The sequence below is a fragment of the Cupressus sempervirens genome, chromosome 5 (genome assembly GCF_028749045.1).
Source record: "Cupressus sempervirens isolate cs-2001-9-10 chromosome 5, ASM2874904v1, whole genome shotgun sequence".
Lineage (NCBI taxonomy): Eukaryota > Viridiplantae > Streptophyta > Pinopsida > Cupressales > Cupressaceae > Cupressus > Cupressus sempervirens.
In genome coordinates, this window is record NC_143122.1 from 280,096,070 (window position 1) to 280,118,805 (window position 22,736).

General features: G+C 37.0%; 1 protein-coding gene across 9 annotated transcripts in view; it reads right to left on the reverse strand.

Moving 5' to 3' along the window:
- The window catches only part of LOC149555669 (uncharacterized), a 247,924-nt gene that overhangs the window by 199,240 nt on the left and 25,948 nt on the right, over window positions 1–22,736 (reverse strand). For all 9 annotated transcript variants that reach the window (XR_016364536.1, XR_016364538.1, XR_016364535.1 and 6 more), the window contains exon 2: window positions 20,285–20,493. Coding sequence is in view for 3 of the 9 variants with exons in the window: in XM_089829794.1 (XP_089685920.1) it covers window positions 20,285–20,493 (209 nt within the window). In the remaining 6 variants the exon portion in view is untranslated. The remainder of the gene's footprint in view (window positions 1–20,284; window positions 20,494–22,736) is intronic.

Genomic DNA, 22,736 nt, shown 5'->3' on the forward strand with positions numbered 1-22,736 from the left:
ACCATCTTCTTGGCTTTGTCGGAGACTATTTAGATGCCTTGAGGAGGAAGGAGGAGGAAGTTGACAGGCTTTCTCATGAGCTTGAGGACACTCGAGATTCTTTGGTGAATACTCCATTGGCATTACAGGACTGGGAGAGACATGGGGATAAGCATGGCATGGAGTTGAGTTTAGTTTCATCTTGCACTCCTGATACTCACCTTTCTACGGCACGTAAATCATATATGGTCGTTGATAATGTTGTGAGTTCATCTTGCATTCACATCCAGGATACAAGGACAATGTCAGATAGGTATGTGGAGTTAGTTAGTATTGGTCATATTACTCAGCTGAGGAGTTTGCTTGAGTTACCAGCTGATTTTAGTTTACGGATATGGACTCGAGATTGTTTCATTGGCGTTTGGGATTCAGTTGACTGGAGATCTTTAACACTTTTTGGTAGCAGTGATTGTTTGGGTGCTATCATGGATTTGATTAGCAAATTGCACGGTGTTGTCTTTTCTTGTGCCAGCAGCTTGTCCGATGTTGGTATTAGTTTTTATACACCAGTGTTGGGCTTTGTTCATATATCCAGTCGACCATTCTTGCTGGGATGTGTTGATGATCTTTCATATTTAGTAGTGCGTACAGATGAGTCCCAGGATCATATTGGCATTGATGACATCCAGGAGGATGCAGTGGGCAGTTTTGAAGACTTAGTTTCCTTGGCAGTTTCTTTTGGTACAAAGGAGTTGGATAGCAGTGCTACAATTTTTGATACTTCATATGTTGATATGATCTTTGGAGTTGATTCGCAGGATATGGTTGGTGATACTCTAGAGACCAGTAACTTTGAGGATACTCCCTTAGACAATGTGTCAGAGGAGGTTTGTAGGAGACAGTCTAGCCAGTGCCATCATGTGTCTTGTCAGTTGAGAATTAGTGAGCGAGACATTGCTATAGCTTGCCAGCATTTCGATGCTGTTCGTCAGTTGTTAGCAGTTTATGGATGGGGTTCTCCTACTAGTGATGAGCAGGGAGGCAATTATCTTTCCTTGACAGAGTTCCACTCTTTATGGGAAGCTATCCAAATTCTGAGACAGAATTATATGCAGTTGGTAGCCGACAGAGATTATCTTATGGAGTGGGGCAGTACAGCATATGATGTATTATTGGCGAAGGAAGATGAGGTGAGTGCGCTTACTTAGCAGCTCGAGGTGACTTCTGAGATTCTTGAGAGTACACAGTTGGCTTTCGAGGAGTCACAATTTCATTTGGCTAAGGTGACCGTGGAGTTAGAGCGACTACAGTCTTTACCAAATTCTGTACAGTCACAAGCTGTGGTGTCTGGTGATCCGAGGATGTCCATGGTCGAGATTGTCAAAGACAGTGGAGATGGGGATGCATCCATCCTTGATACTAACATTGGCATATCGGGTTCGTTCCCACTAGAGTCAGGTTCAGTTGAGTTGGGTGTTGTAGCAGATTGTTGTGGTATGCCTGACATAGTGGTGGCCTCTAGTACTGATAGCACGGAGACTAGAGATGTTGTATCAAAGATCATGTGTGATGTTGGTGAGCCGGCAGTTGGCATGGTTCCTGCTAGTAATACTACTCCCTTGGTGATGTCTTCGGAGGTAGTAGTCAATTCCAACATGGTTAATGATCGATTGCAGTTAGTTTCATCTGGATTGCAGTCTGAGCCACTGACTGAGATTGGCGCATTCTATCGGCATTACACTATGAGGTATGCTCATCAATTTACCTTTGATGACCATGTTGATGAAATGATGATACAGAGATGTCCTTTGGTTCCTAGTGCTCGTCATCAGTCATGGGACGGTTTGACGCCTCGGGATGAGAGTTGTGATGGGCATGACATGGCGATAGGTTTTGCGGTTGACAGCTTGATAATACATGACTTAGAGCAGGAGTTTGGGAGTGATGCTTCAGTGGTTGTTGTTATTGATTCTACTCCTTTGGCTATGACATCTCCTGACTTAGCTGGTGATCAGTCACAGTGGGTTGTATCACTTGTTCATGGTGAGCTGTTGACTAAGGTTGGTTCTTTTTATCAGCATTATACTGCAGGGTATGTACATCAGTTAGCATTTGATCCTTGTGTTGAGGAGTTGATGGCAGGCAAATTTGGTTTGGGTTCCATTTCTTGCTGTTTATCTTGTGATGTCTTTTCACCATCAGCGGTGCATGGGAGTTATGGTTATGAGACAGTGGCCGGTGATCTGCAGAGTTGTGTTGACTACAAGAGTTGTACAGTGTGTGGATTCTCCATACTTGGTACAGTTTCATTCGGGAGCGTTCACCATTGTTGCAGAGTTGGATTGTACATTCCGTATAGGCCAGTGGGATGCGTTGATGGTATTTACTATGTTGGCAGCTTGATTTGTCCACTTTACTTGGGTTCTGATGTTCTAAGAGTTTGTGTCTCATGGGTTTTTGACTATGGCAGTTGTGATTTTGGAGTTTGGTTGAGCTATAATTGTCAGTTTGATTATGGATTCCTCTTGGTTATATTGCAGAGGATATTGCAGAAGCCTATGTTAATTGACAGTAGTATAGTTCATGACTACATTTGGGATCCAAGCGGATTGATTGGTTTATTGTTCAACCACTGCTTGGGGACAAGCAATTTCAGGAAGGGAGGACTGTCATGTCCCCATTTTGGAGGCAATTTGATTTAATTAATTTAATTATTTAGGTTGTCCAAAATAATGAATATTTTATAAGGATGACTAATTAATTATTTTAATTAAATAAATAAGTGGTATTAAGTTAATTATTTATAAAGTTATCAAATAAATAAATATTAAAAGGTAACTTTATATTTAATTAATTTAATAAAGTGACTTGAATTATAAAATATTTTATAAAGTCATTTAATAGATAAAATAAAATAATGTTCTAGAAGTTTCTGGAGAAAGTGGAGAAAAAAGAATAAATAGGCACCCCGAGCTTCATTCTGATCATCCAGTTGTTTATTTCTCTCTTGACATCAAATTGTGACTTAGTCACATAATCTATTGTGGAGCCAAGTGGTTTCAAATAGTCAGTTGATCTTTGGGAACGAAAACTCCCTTGGATTTGCATAACTGAGAAAGTGAAATATCTTCTGAAGGGTTGCACATTTGGAGGTGATACTTCAGTCACTTCAGCTACGGCATCATTGGGCCTAAGGCCATTTTCAGCATTTCAGCATTTCAGGAGGTTTTTTTTAGTAGGGCCGAACTTATTGGAGGTCATTTCTAGCAGGTCTGCAAGCTGAAAAAGCAGTATGAAAAAAGCAAGCCGAAAAAGAAAAATCGAAAAAAAAAGCAGTCCGAAAAAAGCAGGCCGAAAAAGCAAAACCGAAAAAAAAGCAGGCCGAAAAGGCAATCCGAAAAAGCAGCTCCAAAAAAAGCAATCCGAAAAAGCAGTTCGAAAAAGCAAAATGGAAAAAGAAAATCCGGAAAAAGCAAGGGGAAAAAGCAGATCGAAAAAAAAGCAAGCAGAAGGGGCAGCATTGAAGGAAAATATTACAGCCATCCACAATCAGGTTCTTCACTTCTCATTTGGCATATTTTCTGAGAAATGTAGGTTTTCAGCTGAGTACAAAATATAGCTTCAGCACTTCATTATTTCACCTTGTACTTGTCTTTGTTTTCCATTTGGCATTATTGGTATCAAAAGAAGGCTAGGATTTTGCAATTGAAAGAGCATTGTAATTTTTAGACTATCTATATTGCAAACCTAGAGTTTGATGATTAGCTTATTAGTTTGCATTCCAATTGTTTGACAAAATATCAATTGGCTGTAAGTTCTCTTTTTGGCATAAATAATGTTATAATTTTGCACACTAAGTGTTTATATTAATGACACTTGGTTGTAAGTGCATTAATGCCATCTTAGGTTGCATCCAAAATATTTGTCATAATTACTAGTTGCTGTAGCTGCATATTGCAAGTAGTTTAAGTCACATATTTGTATTGAATATTGTCAAAATTAGTTGCACATTCATATTAGGTCATTGTTTAGACAATCTGGAGTCTTTTTGTAAGCATTCTCTTTGATGCAAATCGAAACAAGAGTCATTGCAGCAATCTGAAAAGTTATATCAGTCATATGACCCCTTTTATGCAAAGTGTTTGACACAATTCTTCGAGCCTTCAATCAGCATTTTAAGGACGGATTTGAGCAGGACCATTACAGTGGTATCAGAGTTTTCTTGCAAAGTGTTTGACAAAATGTCAAACAATTGAAGTATAAAGATTTTTGGTGTTTGAAGGAGTTATAACCTGTTGGGGTTACTACACACTTAGTCAACATTGTCCAATCAAGAAGGACAGAGAAAATTTGGACATGAATTGAACATGATTTGCAAGATTACAAGAAGGAAAAACTTACACCTGAGTTATGTCGCCTAATCTTTCAACTAGCAAGGTATTTTGAATTTTATCTTTGCTACATTTGAGATTTATCCTTGCTACATTTGAGCACAAACACAATCACAAAGACTTTGATTATGCATCAGCAATTTGATGAATTCAAACAATCACACAACTCCACACAGATCTATTTAAAGCCGCACCTGAAAAATATGTGTCTTTGCAAAACCATTATTAAAACCAAAGCTATCAAACAAGTTCATCAAATTTATGAGCCCTATCGTACAAACAAATTAGATGGTTAACTTAGAGAATTGTTGCACAGAGCATTAAAATTGAAGATAATAGCTAAAATGTAATGTCCCCTTTTGGCTAACTTGCAAAGTTGGGACAGTTACCTAACTTTTCATTCTTACCCTATCAAATGATTGTAATTATCCCAGGGATGGTACACTAGTTATCAACTGCTATTTCTGATATATATGCATGTGTGTGAAGGATTGATGTAGAATCAATAGCAATGTCTGAAATACAATTATGAGATATGCTATGAATGAGATTACCATATCACTTATAGTCTTATAGCGATAAGGGCATGATGCTATGTCTGATGAAAGATGTGCCTATGCCATTGATATATTGCTTTCAGCAATGGTTTGCTTGCAACTTGATAGTGGACGATGTTTCCAATATACAATTTCAATATCTGCAGTCCCTTGGTGCAGTCTCTGATCTGCACTATTATTGCTTGCAACCGATAATGCCACAAGGTACTTGCTCTTGCAGAGCAGATCCAAATCTGGGTTAATAAAAAGAGGTAAATATCTTATGATGCTTGGTGGAGTGAGGTTGAAAGCCTTCTTATACTTGTCAATGGATATGATATGTCACTTGGTAAAAACATGTCCCATGTCCCTTCAAACTTGTCATTCTTCATAAGAGCTATTAATCGCTCCTTTTAGATTATAGTTATATTCATAATGTCTCTTCATAATCACTTCTTACTAACTCCACCTAATAACAATTTTAGACTTCATCTTTAACTGCAGCTTTTCATGTGTAATCAGCTCTTCATTAAGATATCCATTTGAATAACTTGCTTTTGTAGTCAGTGTACAATGCCTATTGTTATGTTTGATAATATTATACGCAAATGTGTTAATTGTTTGTATTAAGTTGGTTGTCACTCTTGGGTAGTTGTAAGTATCAGTTGGTTAATGGCTGTGTTCCTCTTGGCACTCGTCAGTGAAGGTGATAGTGGTATAGTCACATGAATTTGTAATACTTGGCTGACCATCTCTAGTCTTGTTCTCACTAATGAATTTATGCGCAAATAAAGATATATTATACTCCTATATCTGGTACGCAATACCATCTTTATTATTATTTCATGTATGTAATTTAACAAGTATAGCAGTAAACATTTGGCATTGTTCCCTCAAAACAAATTAAGTCAGAGTTGTGTGACTCATGCATCTAAGGATTGTAGAACAAAGAGAACGAAGGAGAAGATTACAAGAAACATTTGAGGATAATTCAGTAAGGCGATTCCCAAGTTGAACCCTTTTCATACGATCAACATCGAACGAGGAGTACAAAGAATGTAATCTTGAACTAATAGACATATTGCACCGCATTGAGAATCTATCCATCTCAGTAGAACCTAGAATTGGAGGATCCAAACTAAAGACACTCGAATGGAGGGAGTATAAGAACAAGTTAATGTCTAAAAGTACTTGAGGCATTGGGGACACTAGAGGTGTTGTAAAGAATGCATGAGTGGTCAACATGCAAGAATAAAAGTACCAAAATGTAGAAGTCAAAAATAGTCCACCAAATCCAACGCACAAAGGAGCAAGCAGGTGAGAAAGAGTGACTCTGACGTGTCCAAAAGTGGATCGGCAGAAATTCTTGAAGTTCATAGGGAACAGGAAGTCCTACAAGGCATTGCAAGACATGTGAAGCAATATGGTTGGCGAGCAGTCAAATGGAAAAGAATATTAGCTAAGGTTGGTTGCTCTCTATCCCATTACAAGGAATAGCCATTGATTGGTTCATAGACTTGGATGATGAACATACAAAATCTTGCGAAAAATTAAAAGCATTCCAAGGGGAATTTGAAATCCTCAAAGATGATAATGAAATTGTGGTTGAGATCTATAACACTAAACAAGGGAAAAAACAAAAATGTACAAGCTTCTAATCATAGGCTCAAAGAGTTGTTGGGCAAGATGGAGGTCCAAACGACCGACAGGTTATAGAAGAGGGATTCATTGAGGGGTTGATTCCCTCGTTGCACAAAAAAATGAAAACAATACCTCTATCATCATATATTGATGCCTCCAATTAGGAAATGGACATCAAGAGTAAAAACAAGACATCCTCCCGACGGAAGAGGAAGATGCACAATGATGATAGCACTAAGGATAACAGCGATGATGAATCGGCAACAATCTATGCCCTATGGTGGGATATGATGAGAATGATGAAGGAATGGAAGGAAGAATGGAACCAATAAAGAAAGTAATGTGCTATGGTGTACTAAGTGCGAAATTGAGGGGCATACAAAAGGTAATTGTCCTAAAATGATATTTTGTGATATTTGTCAAGCAATGGATCATTCAATAGAGTGTCTTTATAGTTTGATGACTAGAAGCAAATGGTGTTCTTGCACATGTAATTTTTGACAACTTTTTCACAAAATCATGTGTCATCTCAACATTGCATCTAGGGTTCAATTACTTTTCCACCAAATCATTGTTTCACAAAAAAAAATTATCAACAAAAATCAAAGTTATTTGAAGCTGATCACAGTCTTTGTGTCTCTAGATAATGGAAGGGATGGCTTGGTTGCCCAACATCAGGTTGGAAGCACTCAACACACTCTTGAACTTGGTCGTTCCCAGGGCTCTAAAGAAAGCGGCTAGCTGATCAAAAGTCTAACCGAGGGTCTCAATATCAAGCTCATGTCGTAGTGCAAGAGGAGTCGCCTTCTATGCATTCCTAGACATATGACCTGCAAATTATGTCAAGTCTTATGTAGAGTAGTTAGTAGAATGACCATTAAAGGAAGATATTAAGGTAAACATTGTAATATTTAGTATAATGGTCATGTAAGTAACTTTTTTTTAAATCCATGAGCTAGTTCTTCGTAAAATCTCTTCTTTTAGTGGTTTAATTAGTTTAATAACTTTTTGTTTTTTCATTCAAGCGTTTCTATTGTGGAATGATCTTGTAACTGCTTATTTAAGGAAAAATCCTCTACTTTGTTTAAAATTGGATATCTCAATCAATTATCATTTTACACTTGACCCTCAGCCCTAGGCCCAAAGTCAAGCACCTTATCCTCCATGGCCTTGTGGTCCTTAACCAATGGTCCTTGAACATCATCATGAGATAGTGTACCTAGTGAGGGCTTTACACCACTCCCCTCCATCATGTCAACCTCTCAACTCCTTCAAAAAAATTATTTAAATTCAAATATTCATTAATTGCATACAATCTATATCATGGGCATAAATACATAGGCATAACTACTTCATACCACAACCACCTAGGAGATTATGATCAGATCACTCTGCTATCTATAGACATGATTGCCTCTGTTGTAAATATGATTGCTTCTTTTGTTGATATGATTACTTTTGTTGTGAATATGGTTTCTTTTGTCATGTATATGATTCCTTATACTGTTCCATGACTTGTCTCTGCTACTTATTTTATGTATTTTTGCTGTGTTGTTCAATACTCTTTGCTGAACATATATCTTATGCTGCTACTGCTGATCTATCCTTCTTGAATGCTATCCCTTGGACATGTATATCTCTTCCTTGTGGTGGAAGAGTCATGTCCCTTTATTCCAAAGGATGCATCTCTAATAATTCTTGTGCTATTATAAATTTATTGTTTGCTATTGCTGCTATCTCTAAACTCACTGCACTTAGGGTTTATTTCTCCTTGTTTGCTACAATATTTTATTATTCTCTTTTATTTTTATTTTTAAACTCACCCGATTCTTCTTATATATAGAGAGAGGGGGGTGGGGGAGAGGAGCCAGTACATGCTCACCCTAACTTCACGCTTTTCAAAATGCTATTTGAAAGTTTCAAAGTACTCTCAATTTTTTAAAGCAGCTTGTTTGTCATGTCCTCTATTTAAAAACAAATTCCATGTCCGCGTGGTCAAATATGATGCCACATCAGCATGTTTTTTGTGAAACTGTCAAAAATGGTCCCAAAAAAAAGTAAGACCCATAGGTATGCACTAAATCATGTATAATGGTTCCCTAACCTGGCACTGCATGAGTAGTTTTTCTTGAAAATTTTCACGCTCTTTTTGGGAATATGCATTGATGGAACATTTTAGTGCACAGCTATAGGTTTATTTTGTGCATGTACTGCCCTAAAGTGTTTCTCTAACATAGCACCTTTTGGACCCCACTCACCTATTGGCTCCTCTCCCATAAATTCTCTCATGTCTTTTCACCCAAAGAAGGTGACTTATCACAAGGGGTTGGCACTTTCAATTAAACTTACATGGGGTCAACCTTAATTAAACATAGTTAATATTATTTAACTCCTCCCAAGGAGGCGCTTCTGCAAGTAGGGTCATGAAATGATAATTCATTGATTGAACGAGTAATTACTAATTACGACAGAGATGAAGACCCCTTAAACAAGGAAATGCAAAGAGCAGGATTCTAAAAGAAACAGTCATTAAATGAGAACATATATAGAAATATACTAAACAATCTAACTAGATGCACCAAGTGACCAGATACGTTACTTAAATGACCATTATGATGTATATAATACAATATTATTCTGATAGCCTCCCTTAATTTATTAACTAGCTACCCTACAAAAGATTTGACAGAATCTATAGGTCACTAGGCCATGAATACATAAAAGGTTGCCCCCTTCTCTTTAGAATGCTCTACAACATGAGCTTGTTGTTGAGACCCTCCCTAGTGCTACAGAACTTTTGGATATGACCAAATTTAATATAATCCTTCCAACATGAACCCCACATTTTCTCTGCATAAATTATTATAAAACACCAACAAACCTATGACATAGAAACCATGATTTTGGGGAAAAATCCGGCAAAACCCATAAACTCTGAATACTAGAAAAAAAAAACTTGCGATTTTTGTATGACATCACACAAGAAGAATGAAAATACCCATCATGATTTTTTTTGAGGGGCGATAAATCAGCAAACCCTTCATCCATGATTTTTTGTGGGCCCAAAAATCAGATAACCTCAAATGCAACAAACAAAAGCTCCAAAAAATGCAATTTTGAGGCAGAAAACACTCGTGCCAAGTAGAATAACTTTTGAAAACTGTAAAAAAACCTCAAAGTCTTCAACATACTATAATTTCAAAAATAACTCATTTTTCAAACTTTCAATTTTCATTTAAAAATCAGAAAAAAAAAGTTCTAAAAATTTCTAGGATTCTACACAATTCGTTCAAAGTTTATGGAGGTTTAACTCCAGGCATTAAACTACAAAAACTAACCTATGCGCTCTGTTACATGAAATGATAATTGACTGAGCAATTGCAAAGGAGATGAAGGCCCCTTGAGTAAGGAAATACAAAGACAATGTTTTTAAAAGAAACAATTGTTAATTGAGAACAGAAATAGAAATGTACTGAACTATCTAACTGACTAAACACATTAAGTATATTTCTATATCAGTTCTCAATTAATGGCTGTTTCTTTTAGAAACATCATCTTTGTATTTCCTTATTTAAGGGGCCTTCATCTCCTTTATAATCCCTCATTCAAAAAATCTATTATCATTTCATGGTATCAGAGCCCATAGGTCAGTTTTTGTAGTTTAATGCCCGGAATTAAATTAAAAAACCTAACTTATGGGCTCTGCTACCATGAAATGATTGATGATTGATTGAATGAGTGATTATAAAGGAGATGAAGGCCCCTTAAATAAGGAAACACAAAGACAGTGTTACTGAAAGAAACAATTGCTAAATGAGAACTGATATAAAAATATACTAAAGTATCTAACTGACTAGATACATTAAATGACTAGAGACATTGACTTAAATGATCATTATGAGGTAAATAATACAATACGATTCTAACAGTGTAACATCAGGTTATTCTACAACTACAAATCAGCTAAATTTAATATTCTAATTATCTGATGAGATATATCTAAACTATTACTGAAGTTAATCTAACATTCTAAATCTATTTTAATTACTGAATATCAAATTTATTCTAATGTTTGAGAATACTAAATTTTAACCCTAATCTAAATTATTGGAAGAAAAACTGCATCTAATATACTTAAAAGAATCAATTTATGATACATCTAATTACAAGGAAAGAATCTTTCAGTTATATACATATATTGCATAAAAGAAATAAAGAAACTTAAATAAAACAAAAATACATACTGATTTACTTGAAAGACTTTTCCAATTAATTGACCAAACTCTAACTTTGGTGAGAGGAGAAGCATTAACGTAGGCTTAACCTCCCAACTGCGGACCTTTTTACTTATCCCCACAAATTCTAATTAAATAGAACGGCCCTCCCTACCCTGAGGTCAAGCTTGGGATGTTCATCGATCTAGTCATCGGAGTACTTAGGTGGGTTGAGGTCCCAACAACTATTCGATTGAATAGCTGAAGTATTAGGACAACAACGCGATCATTTTGTTGTGGCATGTTTGCCCTTTTATCCGCCTAGCCAGGGATTTCAAAGGTGGGTTTTATAACCCGATCTCCACCACTCAGCTTGACAATAAATTTTCAAAGTGGATTTACATGAGCTTATCAAATTATTTTGAATATTATCAATTAATGATATCTTCCTTGTTTTTTTCTTGTGTCAGATTCATCTACACCTCACAACATCAATAGATCTTTAGATCGGTGATTCCGCAGTGCCTCAATCCGTTACATCTTATACTTATTCATGAGATTAAGATTCTGCATTCTCAGAATTTCTTTGGTACTCAGACTTGATCTTTATTACTGATTTTTGGTTGAATTGAGACAGAACAGTTCATGACACAATCTACAGATTTATGATACAGGCTGATATTGGTATAGTTTTATAATCAAAAGCATTGTTGAATGAAGTGGTAATATCAAACAAAATAAGATAAGTTCAAGAGTCTTATTACTTCCCCTATCTATACTATCACCAGCATCAGTTACTTTTATTGCTAAACAATGTGTACGGGTTCTGTTGGTATTCTACTTAAATGATAAACACAAATGTAACATCAAGACTCAATCCGTGCACACAACTCCTTCACTCTGTTTCAACTTGACTCAGAAAAGAAGACAGAAAAAGATGGAAAAACGTGAGCAAAGGAATTATGTGATGACCCTTACTATAAAGGCCACTAAAACCCCAATACTAAGCTATGGCAAATTCATTAAATACTTATTATGTAACTGTTAAATCTTAAACAGATTCACCTTATAAAATGGCTATAACAATGTACTGATAATCGGAAGAAAACCCAACAGAACAGATCTGAGACGAACTTCAGTAATTGCAAAGTCTTACATTATTTGTAACAATTGAAAATAAAAGGATAATAGTGCCCATACTCAATTTTCATACAATGAAGCAATATCCAGAACCTGAGAGTTTCCCGTGGAACATGAATGCATTTCTCCCTGTCTGTCTGCTAGCTGCTGTTAGAGTTTATTGATGGATTCAGGTGGTTCCAATCTATGTCTGCTAATCTAAAAATGTGTTGATGCCGTCTCAAATTGCTATAATATTACCCAGTTATTATGGCGAACTGGCCTGGCTGAGTCAGAGTGGAAACTGAAGTCGTTCCCAGCTACCTAGTAAATCACCCAATACAAATCACTCCTCGCCTGGTCTTACGAATTCGCAATTAATCTCTTAAGAAGCTAGATCGTCACCTGCAAAATTATCCTTGCGATTTCCTTATAATCTCCGAATAGTTGACCGGCCTGCCAAATCCCGCTAGTCTTGTGCAATTTTTTCAATATATAAATCCTAACCTTCAAACGGCGTCTACTGATCTGAATCGAATCCGCCTACGGCTTGATGTCAAGGAGAAGCGCCACAACCCTCATGGAAAATTGGCGATGATATTAGGTAATGTTTCAAAGAACTTTCACTGCCTTGACTTTGGTATGAAGAAATTCTTATAAGCCCGGTTTCCTTCCCTCAACAATTCTTCGCTGATTACAGTCTCCAACTTGGCCTTAGGCCACAAATTTTTGCCTGGATGAAATGACTGAAATGTCACCTCTTGTTGTGCAATAATTCAGGTGATATTCCACACCCTCAAAATTGCTTATCAATGGGAGTTTTCGTTCCCAAAGATAACTTGAGAATTTGCAGACCAAATGACTACAAATTGCTCCAACTGAAATTAAAAGTAGAATTCTCAAATCAGCTTGTCAAATGGGTGCCCCCTGCCCTCTATTTATTTACTTTTTGAGAAGTCGCTGGAAGCTTCTAGAACTTCTTGTTATAATAACTTATTATAATGCACTTTATTATTCATTAACTTTATAAAATTAAATAAATAACTTTATAAAGTTAAAAGTACAATCTCAATTCGACATTAGAATAAGTATGCCCCACTTACTGGATTATAACTCTCCGAGAGCAAGAATGTAATCATCTGGCAACAGAATGACTCTCTCTCTCCAAAATCATTTGCCTACGAGAGTCAATGATAGGCAAATCTCCGGTAAAAGTTATGTCGCTAGAAAGGGGACATGACAGTCCGCCCTTCCTGAAATTGCTTGTCCTCAAGCAATCTCAAAGCTGGATGTTGCAAAATTGTTTCATTTTCCCAAATAGCATCTTCAACTGGTAGATCTTTCCATTTAACCAAATATTCTCTGATTACCCTTCTGCGGAGCTGTTTTTCCTTGCCTTCCAAAATGAATTCTGGCACTAAGATCAATTTCCCTTCATCATCCAAGGGAGGTAATACTGCAGTAGGTACCACATTCTGTCCCAACGCCCTTTTGAGGCGCGCCACATGGAACACATTATACACTTTGCTATCTGTTGGGAGCTCAAGTTCATAAGCCAATTCCCCTATTCACCTGGTGATTCTGAAAGGCCCATAATATCTAGGCTTAAGCTTTTTTGACCCACTTGATTGTCGAAATGGCTGAAGCATGGGGTAGACCATGTCACCAACTTCAAAGCTTCTCTCTGTCCTCTTTTGATCTGCATATTGCTTATACTGATTTTGTGCCCGAGCAATATTATCTTGAAGAGTACTAATAATGTCTTTACTTTCTTGAACCAAATTCCCAGCACGTGGAACCCGGACATCCCCCATTAGCAAGTCAGTAAAGCTCGGTGCATCATACCCATATAATGCTCGGAAAGGTGTCATCTGAATTGACATGTGAAAAGTGGTATTGTAACAATATTCACACAAATAAATCCATCTTACCCATGCCTTCTGCTGATCAGCGACGTAATTTCTCAAGTAGCCTTCCACCCACTTGTTTACTATCTTCGTCTGTCCATCAGTCTGCGGGTGATAACTAGTACTGGATGTGAGCTCAGTGCCGCATAATCGAAACACCTCCTTCCAGAAATGACTCAAGAATTTGCTATCCCTGTCACTGACAATACTGCGGGGTATCCCATGTAATCTGGAAACCTCTCTGAAGGATACCTCAGCTACCTGCACTACTATATAAGTAGTGGTGATGGGAAAGAAGTGAGCAGATTTCGTTAGTCTATCCACGACCACATAAATGCAATCGCGTCCCTGAGCCTTGGGCAACCCTGTAATGAAATCCATGGATATGCATTCCCACTTTTGCTCTGGAATAGGAAGTGGCTGTAGGAGTCCTGCTGGTAAGGTGTGTTCTTGCTTATTCTGCTGACAAACAGGACACTCACGGACATACTTACTAGGTCTAATGTATCCCATTGCGAGAAGCTCCTTGATGTTTTTTCCTATTTCATCTTTAAACCTTTTTGGATGCCTGTATGGAGTAATCATAACTGATTTAGCACCCTCTTCTAATTCGATGATGTGTTCAATCCCTTTATCAGGTGGTGTACCAGGTGGAATATCGTTGAATACCTTACTATACTTTTCCCTCAATATCTGGATGTCTGGATGATATTCTGTCTTTTGTTGTTCCTCCTTGGTAGGCATGAGAGTACACATGGCTACCCATTCAATATCGTTATGCCTCACCAATCTTTCCAATCTTCTGAGAGAAATAGTTCGGATATCACTATTCCTGATAGCTCTCAACACATGCTGCTTCCCATCTACCTCAAACTTGATCTCCATGTCCTTGAGACGGAAAGTGACTTCGCCCAATAAACGTAACCATGTTATACCTAAAACGATATCCAAGTCACCCATATTGACCACATGGTAATCTGCTTTAAACTCATAATTATTTAGACGTAAAGGCATGTCTCTAACCATTCTATTACACTTAAGAGTGTATCCATCGGCAACCTGTACTCGGAGACCCTCAAACTCCTCTGTCTTAATTCCAAGGCACTCAACTAGACGTGCATCAATGAAGTTGTGTGTAGCACATGTATCAACCAATGTGATCACCTTCTGTCCTGCTAGAACACCACGTAACCTAAAGGATCCCTCCTGCTGAATGCTAGACAAACGTCCCTGCTGTAAATGTAACTCAATTTTTTCCTTTTGCTCTGAATTTCCTGTTTCTTCTTCAGGTTCTGAACTATTGTGGTCATCCTCATTTGCCGTACTGTCAGAATTTGATCCTTCATAATATGCCCACATAACTCTGTTGGCCTTTCCTTTAGGTCTCAAAGGACAATCATGGTCCTTGTCATATGGGTCTTTGCAATAAAAACATAGTTTCTTCCTACGCAAGTCGTTTAATGTTTCTGCATCTAGGGGTGTAGTAGATTTCCCTTTGGTTTCAATACTCTTCCCTTCATTCTTATCAAACTTCTTATTATCTCTAAAAGAAGTAGTATTCTTGGAAGTGAACCTGCTAGGTGCTGTAAGCTCCATACTCCGTGCTTTCCTCATGGCCTCCTAAAGTGTTGGTGGATCAAATGCCTTGATCCACCCCTTAAGGGGTTCGAACAATCCTTCTATGAATAAGATGACCAACCGTCTCTCAGACACATCCTGTACCATAACTGACAACCTCTGGAATTCACTAATATAATCCTCCAAATGGCCTGACTGTCTCAACTGTGCGAGGTCGCGGAAATAAATCTTTGGATCCTTCTTATCAAAACGCTCAACTAATCTATCCATAAAGTCTTGGTAGGATGTCACCTGATTGTGCTGCAAGGTAACCATCCCTTGTGACCACCAGTCATGAGCTGTGCCTTCCAAATGCAAGGTGGCGTACCTGATGGCATCGATCTCAGACATAGGCCTTAATGCTAGGAAGGTATCCAACTTATGAACCCAAGCTTGCGCTGTCATCTAACCACTACCATTGAAAGATGGTAAAGTGAGTTTGCTAATAGCTCGCTGCAACTCACTATCATGTCCTCCTCTAGACCTTCTATTCTGACGGCTGCTCCTCATATGCTCTCTCCTTTGGTTCAGATAGCGGTCAAAGTTCAATAGTTCACGTACATGCAGGGGTAATGCTTGCCATTCAGCAGTGGCAGCCCTGAGATCATCTTGAAAATCATTCGGCAATTCATCCTCTCCTATCTCCTGAGCTTCCTCCCTTAGGAAAGTGGGACGAGTAGGCCTATTCGCTGTCCATGATCTGCACCTAGGAGCACCCTGTGAGCCTGCCACACTTCTATTATCATGATCAGGTGTACCTCTTCCTTGTTCCTGAACCCTAGGCTGAACAACTCTCTCCATTATGGTGGTCAAAGCTTGTAGTGACTGAGCTATTTCTTGCTGTCCGGTAGTCATGATCCTGTAAAACTCTCTGGTTTCATCGTCATCAACTCTGTGAAATCTAGGTGGACTCTGTGACTGTCTCTCACCCATATTTCTGCCCTTAAATATTGTTCTCCTGCGAATATAATATCTGGAATATGGTTGCATAAAATATTCTACCCAACAGGATGGCAGGAATACTGCTCTAATACCACTGTGATGACCCTTACTATAAAGGCCACTAAAACCCCAATACTGAGCTATGGCAAATTCATTAAATACTTATTATGTAACTGTTAAATCTTAAACAGATTCACCTTATAAAATGGCTATAACAATGTACTGATAATCGGAAGAAAACCCAACAGAACAGATCTGAGACGAACTTCAGTAATAGCAAAGTCTTACATTATTTGTAACAATTGAAAATAAAAGGATAATAGTGCTCATACTCAGTTTTCATACAATGAAGCAATATCCAGAACCTGAGAGTTTCCCGTGGAACATGAATGCATTTCTCTCTGTCTGTCTGCAAGCCTGCTGTTAGAGTTTATTGATGGATTCGAGTGGTTCCTGTCTATGTCTGCTAATCTGAAAATGTGCTGATGCCGTCTCAAATTGCTATAATATTACCCAGTTATTATGGCGAACTGGCCTGGCTGAGTCGGAGTGGAAACTGAAGTCGTTCCCAGCTACCTAGTAAATCACCCAATACAGATCGCTCCTCGCCTAGTCTTACGAATTCGCAATTAATCTCTTAAGAAGCTAGATCGTCACCTGCAAAATTATCCTTGCGATTTCCTTATAATCTTCGAATAGTTGACCGGCCTGCCAAATCCTGCTAGTCTTGTGCAATTTTTTTCAATATATAAATCCTAACCTTCAAACGACGTCTACTGATTTGAATCGAATCCGCCTACGGCTTGATGTCAAGGAGAAGCGCCACAACCCTCATGGAAAATCGGCGATGATATTAGGTAATGTTTCAAAGAACTTTCACTGCCTTGACTTTGGTATGAAGAAATTCTTATAAGCCCAGTTTCCTTCCCTCAACAATTCTTCGCTGATTACAGTCTCCAACTTGGCCTTAGGCCAGAAATTTTTGCCTGGATGAAATGACTGAAATGTCACCTCCTGTTGTGCAATAATTCAGGTGATATTCCACACCCTCAAAATTGCTTATCAATGGGAGTTTTCGTTCCCAAAGATAACTTGAGAATTTGCAGACCAAATGACTACAAATTGCTCCAACTGAAATTAAAAGTAGAATCCTCAAATCAGCTTGTCAAATGGGTGCCCCCTGCCCTCTATTTATTTACTTTTTGAGAAGTTGCTAGAAGCTTCTAGAACTTCTTGTTATAATAACTTATTATAATGCACTTTATTATTCATTAACTTTATAAAATTAAATAAATAACTTTATAAAGTTAAAAGTACAATCTCAATTCGACATTAGAATAAGTAGGCCCCACTTACTGGATTATAACTCTCTGAGAGCAAGAATGTAATCATCTGGCAACAGAATGACTCTCTCTCTCCAAAATCATTTGCCTACGAGAATCAATGATAGGCAAATCTCTGGTAAAAGTTATGTCACTAGAAAGGGGACATGACAAATTAAAATCGTTTTGAGTATACCCTTACTTGTCTACAATATTCTGTGCGCCCTGCTTGGTGAATCCTTCAATATACGCTGAATTCTATCGCTCAGATATGTGCAAGAATGGCTTCACGTATGCTCAGATGTATGGTTTCGTGGCCAAGCAGAATGAGATTGCAGGCAAGGTATGGTTGAGCAGAAAGGTTGAAGAATCTTTTAAGGAAATCTTGAAACAGATATCACACAGCAGAAAAACTTCCAAGGATAGAAAACTCGGGTTATTGGATGACAAATGTGTGAGACCATGGCAGAAAATATGAACAAACAGAAATGTTGATGTCCCCATAGGGAAACGACAAAGGCAGTATATAAAAGATATTGATCGGCTTTACAACTTCTGTCGTTACAAGACTATAATGCGATTTGAAATTCCATCGATTGGAAATATGAATCGATGGAACAAAGATGGAAAAAGTTTTATTAATATAATTTAATGTTATATTATTATTTTGGTTAAATTATAATTAAGTAAATACAAGGTGACATTATTGTATTATAGATTCTAATATAATAGTGCCACTTTGCAAATATTTAATTGTGATTTTAATCAAAGTAATGATATAATATTAAATTATATTACTATTTAACAAATAGAGGTAAGAATTTTTTATTTAATTTTAAAATCTTATATTATTTTTAGCTCATGTAACCTTCCACTTTGAAATTTGTTGTCAGGCTTTAACAATCTTGCCATGGTGACTTTTGATCAAACCTGATATTCCTGATAACTAGGTCATATGATCATCCCATTTCCGTATGACCTCATTTCGTAATACTTCCCCTCCTTCTCAAGTCTTATTCCTACAACCTTCAAAACAATCATTCTCGCCAAAACATCAATTTCACAATTCATAATTTGTTAAATAATATCATTAGGAATTTCATCATAAATAATAACTGATTGAACAACGGCTAAAAACTATTTTCATGAACACAACGGCTAGAAACTATATTCACTTCACATGAACACAACGGCTAAAACTATATATTCATTTAGTACTTTAAATCGATGCAACGCCTTAAGTTAACTGCTTCAATTTCACATTAACATGAATAAGTTAAACAACGGCTATAACTACCATGATGGAACAACGACTAACTTCACTTGAACATGAAAATTTATTTTGGTTCAATGGCTATTTTTAACTAAAGAGAAATTAGGGCAAAATTTGGGATGTAACAAACAGGTCAGTTCCCTTCAAAAATATTTATAATTAAAACACGTCTTATTTTATTCTTCGTCGGCCTGAAAGTTAATAATCACAGCTCAATATGAATATCAATGATTGTTTCTGTTAGTACTTTAATGTTTGATTGCTGTGTCTTTTGATTGTTGGGACTAGAGTTTAAGATGGGGCACATGACATTGGGATTGGTGAGGATGAAAAGCCTTTGCAATTTGACTGGTTTCAGTGGTGAAGGTCCACTCTAGCTGTGTTCTTGTTTAAATCGGAGAGTATTCAAATTTGCTTGGGGAACATTTATGAAATATTATGAGTTCTCCTTCAGGGTTCTGGTGTGATTACATAATTTTTGGAGTTCTGTCTTAATTTGTAAGTTTTCAGTGTTTTCTTCAGTTCTGACTGTACATTTCCAGCATTTTAGAGACCCACAATTTGGCTCATATCTCGTGAAAGAATTATTTTTTGCTTCTGGGTATTGTTCTAAAGACATTCCCTCAGCTGGGCTATTAGAAACCATATGTCATTTATGAGTTTTTTGTAGCATTTGAATTTTCTAGAAGTTGCTAGGTACAGGGCCATACACTTCCTTTGATGCACGGGGGTTCATGGAGTCATAAACTTCTGTTTTGAAGGCTGCAAATATTCCGAACTGGGGCATCTAGGTGTCAAGTAAGGAGATAGGGGTGTCAACTGTATATTTAAGGTCGGGAAGATTTTAAAATAATTTATTTTCCAAGTAGACTGCCATTCCAATGCCCTTTTGCAAGTTCAGAGTTTTCGTGAGGATTATTTCAGACTTGTGAAGGCTAGAATGATCCTACCAATTCCCCTAGTTCATTTTGATGTCCCAAAGGAATGATTAGTTTGGTGGCAAGGATGAAGATTGAGCCAGCGGTTCTAATCTGTGTTCAATGCTATCATTGCTTGTTATTTGCTCACTAGTTTTGTCTATTTCAAATACTGTTATTTGCAAATGATCATGAAAAACAAAATTAATATAATCCAAAACAATATCAACCAGCAAGCTTATGTTAATCATTGTATGTCAACACACGAAAAAATGCAAGAAGCTTCAAAACATTAAAAAAATCAGAGGTAACCATTACATTACCAGTTTGGTATTTACAAAGGTAGAAGAAAGGTAAATCGAGAAGTCTTTAAGTTTGTGTATTTACAACTACACTAGCATTGAAAACAAAATGTAGGAAACTAACATTTGTAATCCCATAGTATAGGCAAATGATATTTCAACATTATCCTCTGGAACTGCAGCAGAGACCACAACAGCAACCGGGAGAGAAGTTGGTTTGTCCTTCTCTAGTAAATTGGTAGATGAATGACCTATGTGTAATCTTGCCCCTGCTCTTTTCAATGCATTCATATAAATACTCCAAGTAACATCGGAACCGCTTACTTTCCAACCCTGTATAGTAATAAAATGACATAAGTTCAAGTGCAGATTAGTCTCAATATACTCCTATACAAACATATCACTTCAATAGCAGGAAACAATACCAAAACGTAGATGTTTCTTTAAAAGAATAGGATGATTTTAATAGAATCAAGCAACTTTCAATCAATTTACTAATTTAAATGTATGTAATCACCTTATGGTTCCTCCAAAGAATTTTTATCTTAAAATGGATTTGATTCTGTGGCAAGGTCATCATACATTAAACATAAATGCTAATTACCAAGAATCTTGGAAGTACAGTAATTTTAAATGCTAATAACTGGAAATGTTGGGGAGAACCGGACAAAGAATAGAGAAGGTGGAATTTTGACCCAAAATTCATGATATGTACCCAACTTTTCTTTTAATTGTTTAAAAAATCGATCATTTGCAACTCCAAAAACTTGACATTTCAAATCCCATGTCTTATTGCTCAATCTAGCCTCAAAGCCCAAGAACTACAAAATGTTAGCATAACCACTCAAATCCTTCTCTCCTGCATGACCCACTAAAGACTAAATAAGTGATGACTAGGTTCTCACCGGTACAATGGAAAGGACAATCATGCTGTGAGGCACAAAAGCATCCAACTTGGTCAAACTAGTCTTTAGTGCCATTTCATACTTCTAACAAAAGCAAGCCGCAAGCATAAGGTATAGACATGAATCCTTATGCAAAAGCAATATTTTTACTTGAAAATCACATTTTCAACCAGAATATTGCCTTCAACAGAAGATACAAACCAGTTCTTCCTACCAATCACATGTTTACCAGAACTAGACTAAAAATATCGTATAGTATCATTCTCATTTTGAAAAAAAAAAACTATCATTTTCACTCAAGTTTTCTTGGTTTTATATATTTTGCTTCTTATTTTTCAATCATATTATCTTCCTACATGTTCTGAGGTTTTCACACCATTGCCCCATTACAAATGGGGACCCCATCTTTTTGCTCGCAGTTGTTAGGTTTGTTAGGTTTGGGCAGTTGTGTTGGCAGTTCAGAGCTTGAGATATCCCAATATTTAGAACAAAAGAAACAATGTGTAAATAAATAGGCAAGGAAAGAAGCATACCTTGTCTTTGTAAATAATCTACATATTCATCTAGTTTGAAATTGGTCTAGTGATAGATGTAGCTTGGCACTCACCAAGGCCTCCATCTACCATGTACACACCTTAGCTCTGATGATATGTACAAATGAGCTTTGGATAATCAATTGCATATACCATCATAGCTAGTGAGCTGCTTAATAGACTGATGGCTTGATGATCGGTTTTGCAGCCATTATCATGTGATCCCATCATGTTGTGCACTGCATTGGTTTCATATGCAATGCCATCAACATGCATGCATTTATCTATTGTAAATGTTTATAGGATCCCTGATAGAGATATATACAAAATTCTGATAGTATCTGGATGTAGATCTGATGTGAACATATAGACCTGAATACTTTATATATGTAAGTAGCAGTGAATATATCAATATATATCACAGCAGTGAACTTGTGACTGATTTTCCAAATCGCCGCAGGAGATACTTAACATGTTATGTTTTCTATGTTTTTCCCTCAGCAGTGATTCACTATATGTACAAGGGCAGGGAGTCATGTCTACGTAGAGACATGACTCTACATGGCTTATGGCCATGTAGGGTCATGTCCCTACGTGGACACAACCTTACACTCACCTTTATAACAAAGCACCGGTTTATTCTGCTGATAATTGCATAATTGCAGACTTATAATATGATGCCCAATAATCATATAAAGGAAGGCCCGATTTATTATTTTGATTATTAAATGTGTGTGTGTGCATGTGTAAATGAATAAAAGTAAGAACATAGATATATAAGTATAAATATATGTATTTATATATATGGATGTATTGCAAATACATATACTTAATCTAATATGTACTTCAATTCGACTGAAGCTACATTGTAACACTCCCTCTTAGTGAGGGAGAAGTGAATCAACAAAAGAACTCATATTCTCTTGATATGTGCACTGGCATCAACCTCGATGATGCCTATCAGGAGAATAGGTTATCTGATTTCCAAAAGTCCGAGACATCAACTTAATGTAGTCTATCAGATAACAAGAAATCACAATGTCATGATCTATATCATGACAAGTATCATAATCTCCAGCACTCCAGGACAACAAACTAATGAAGTCTGATTATGATACGTTCGTTACATGACTTCCGG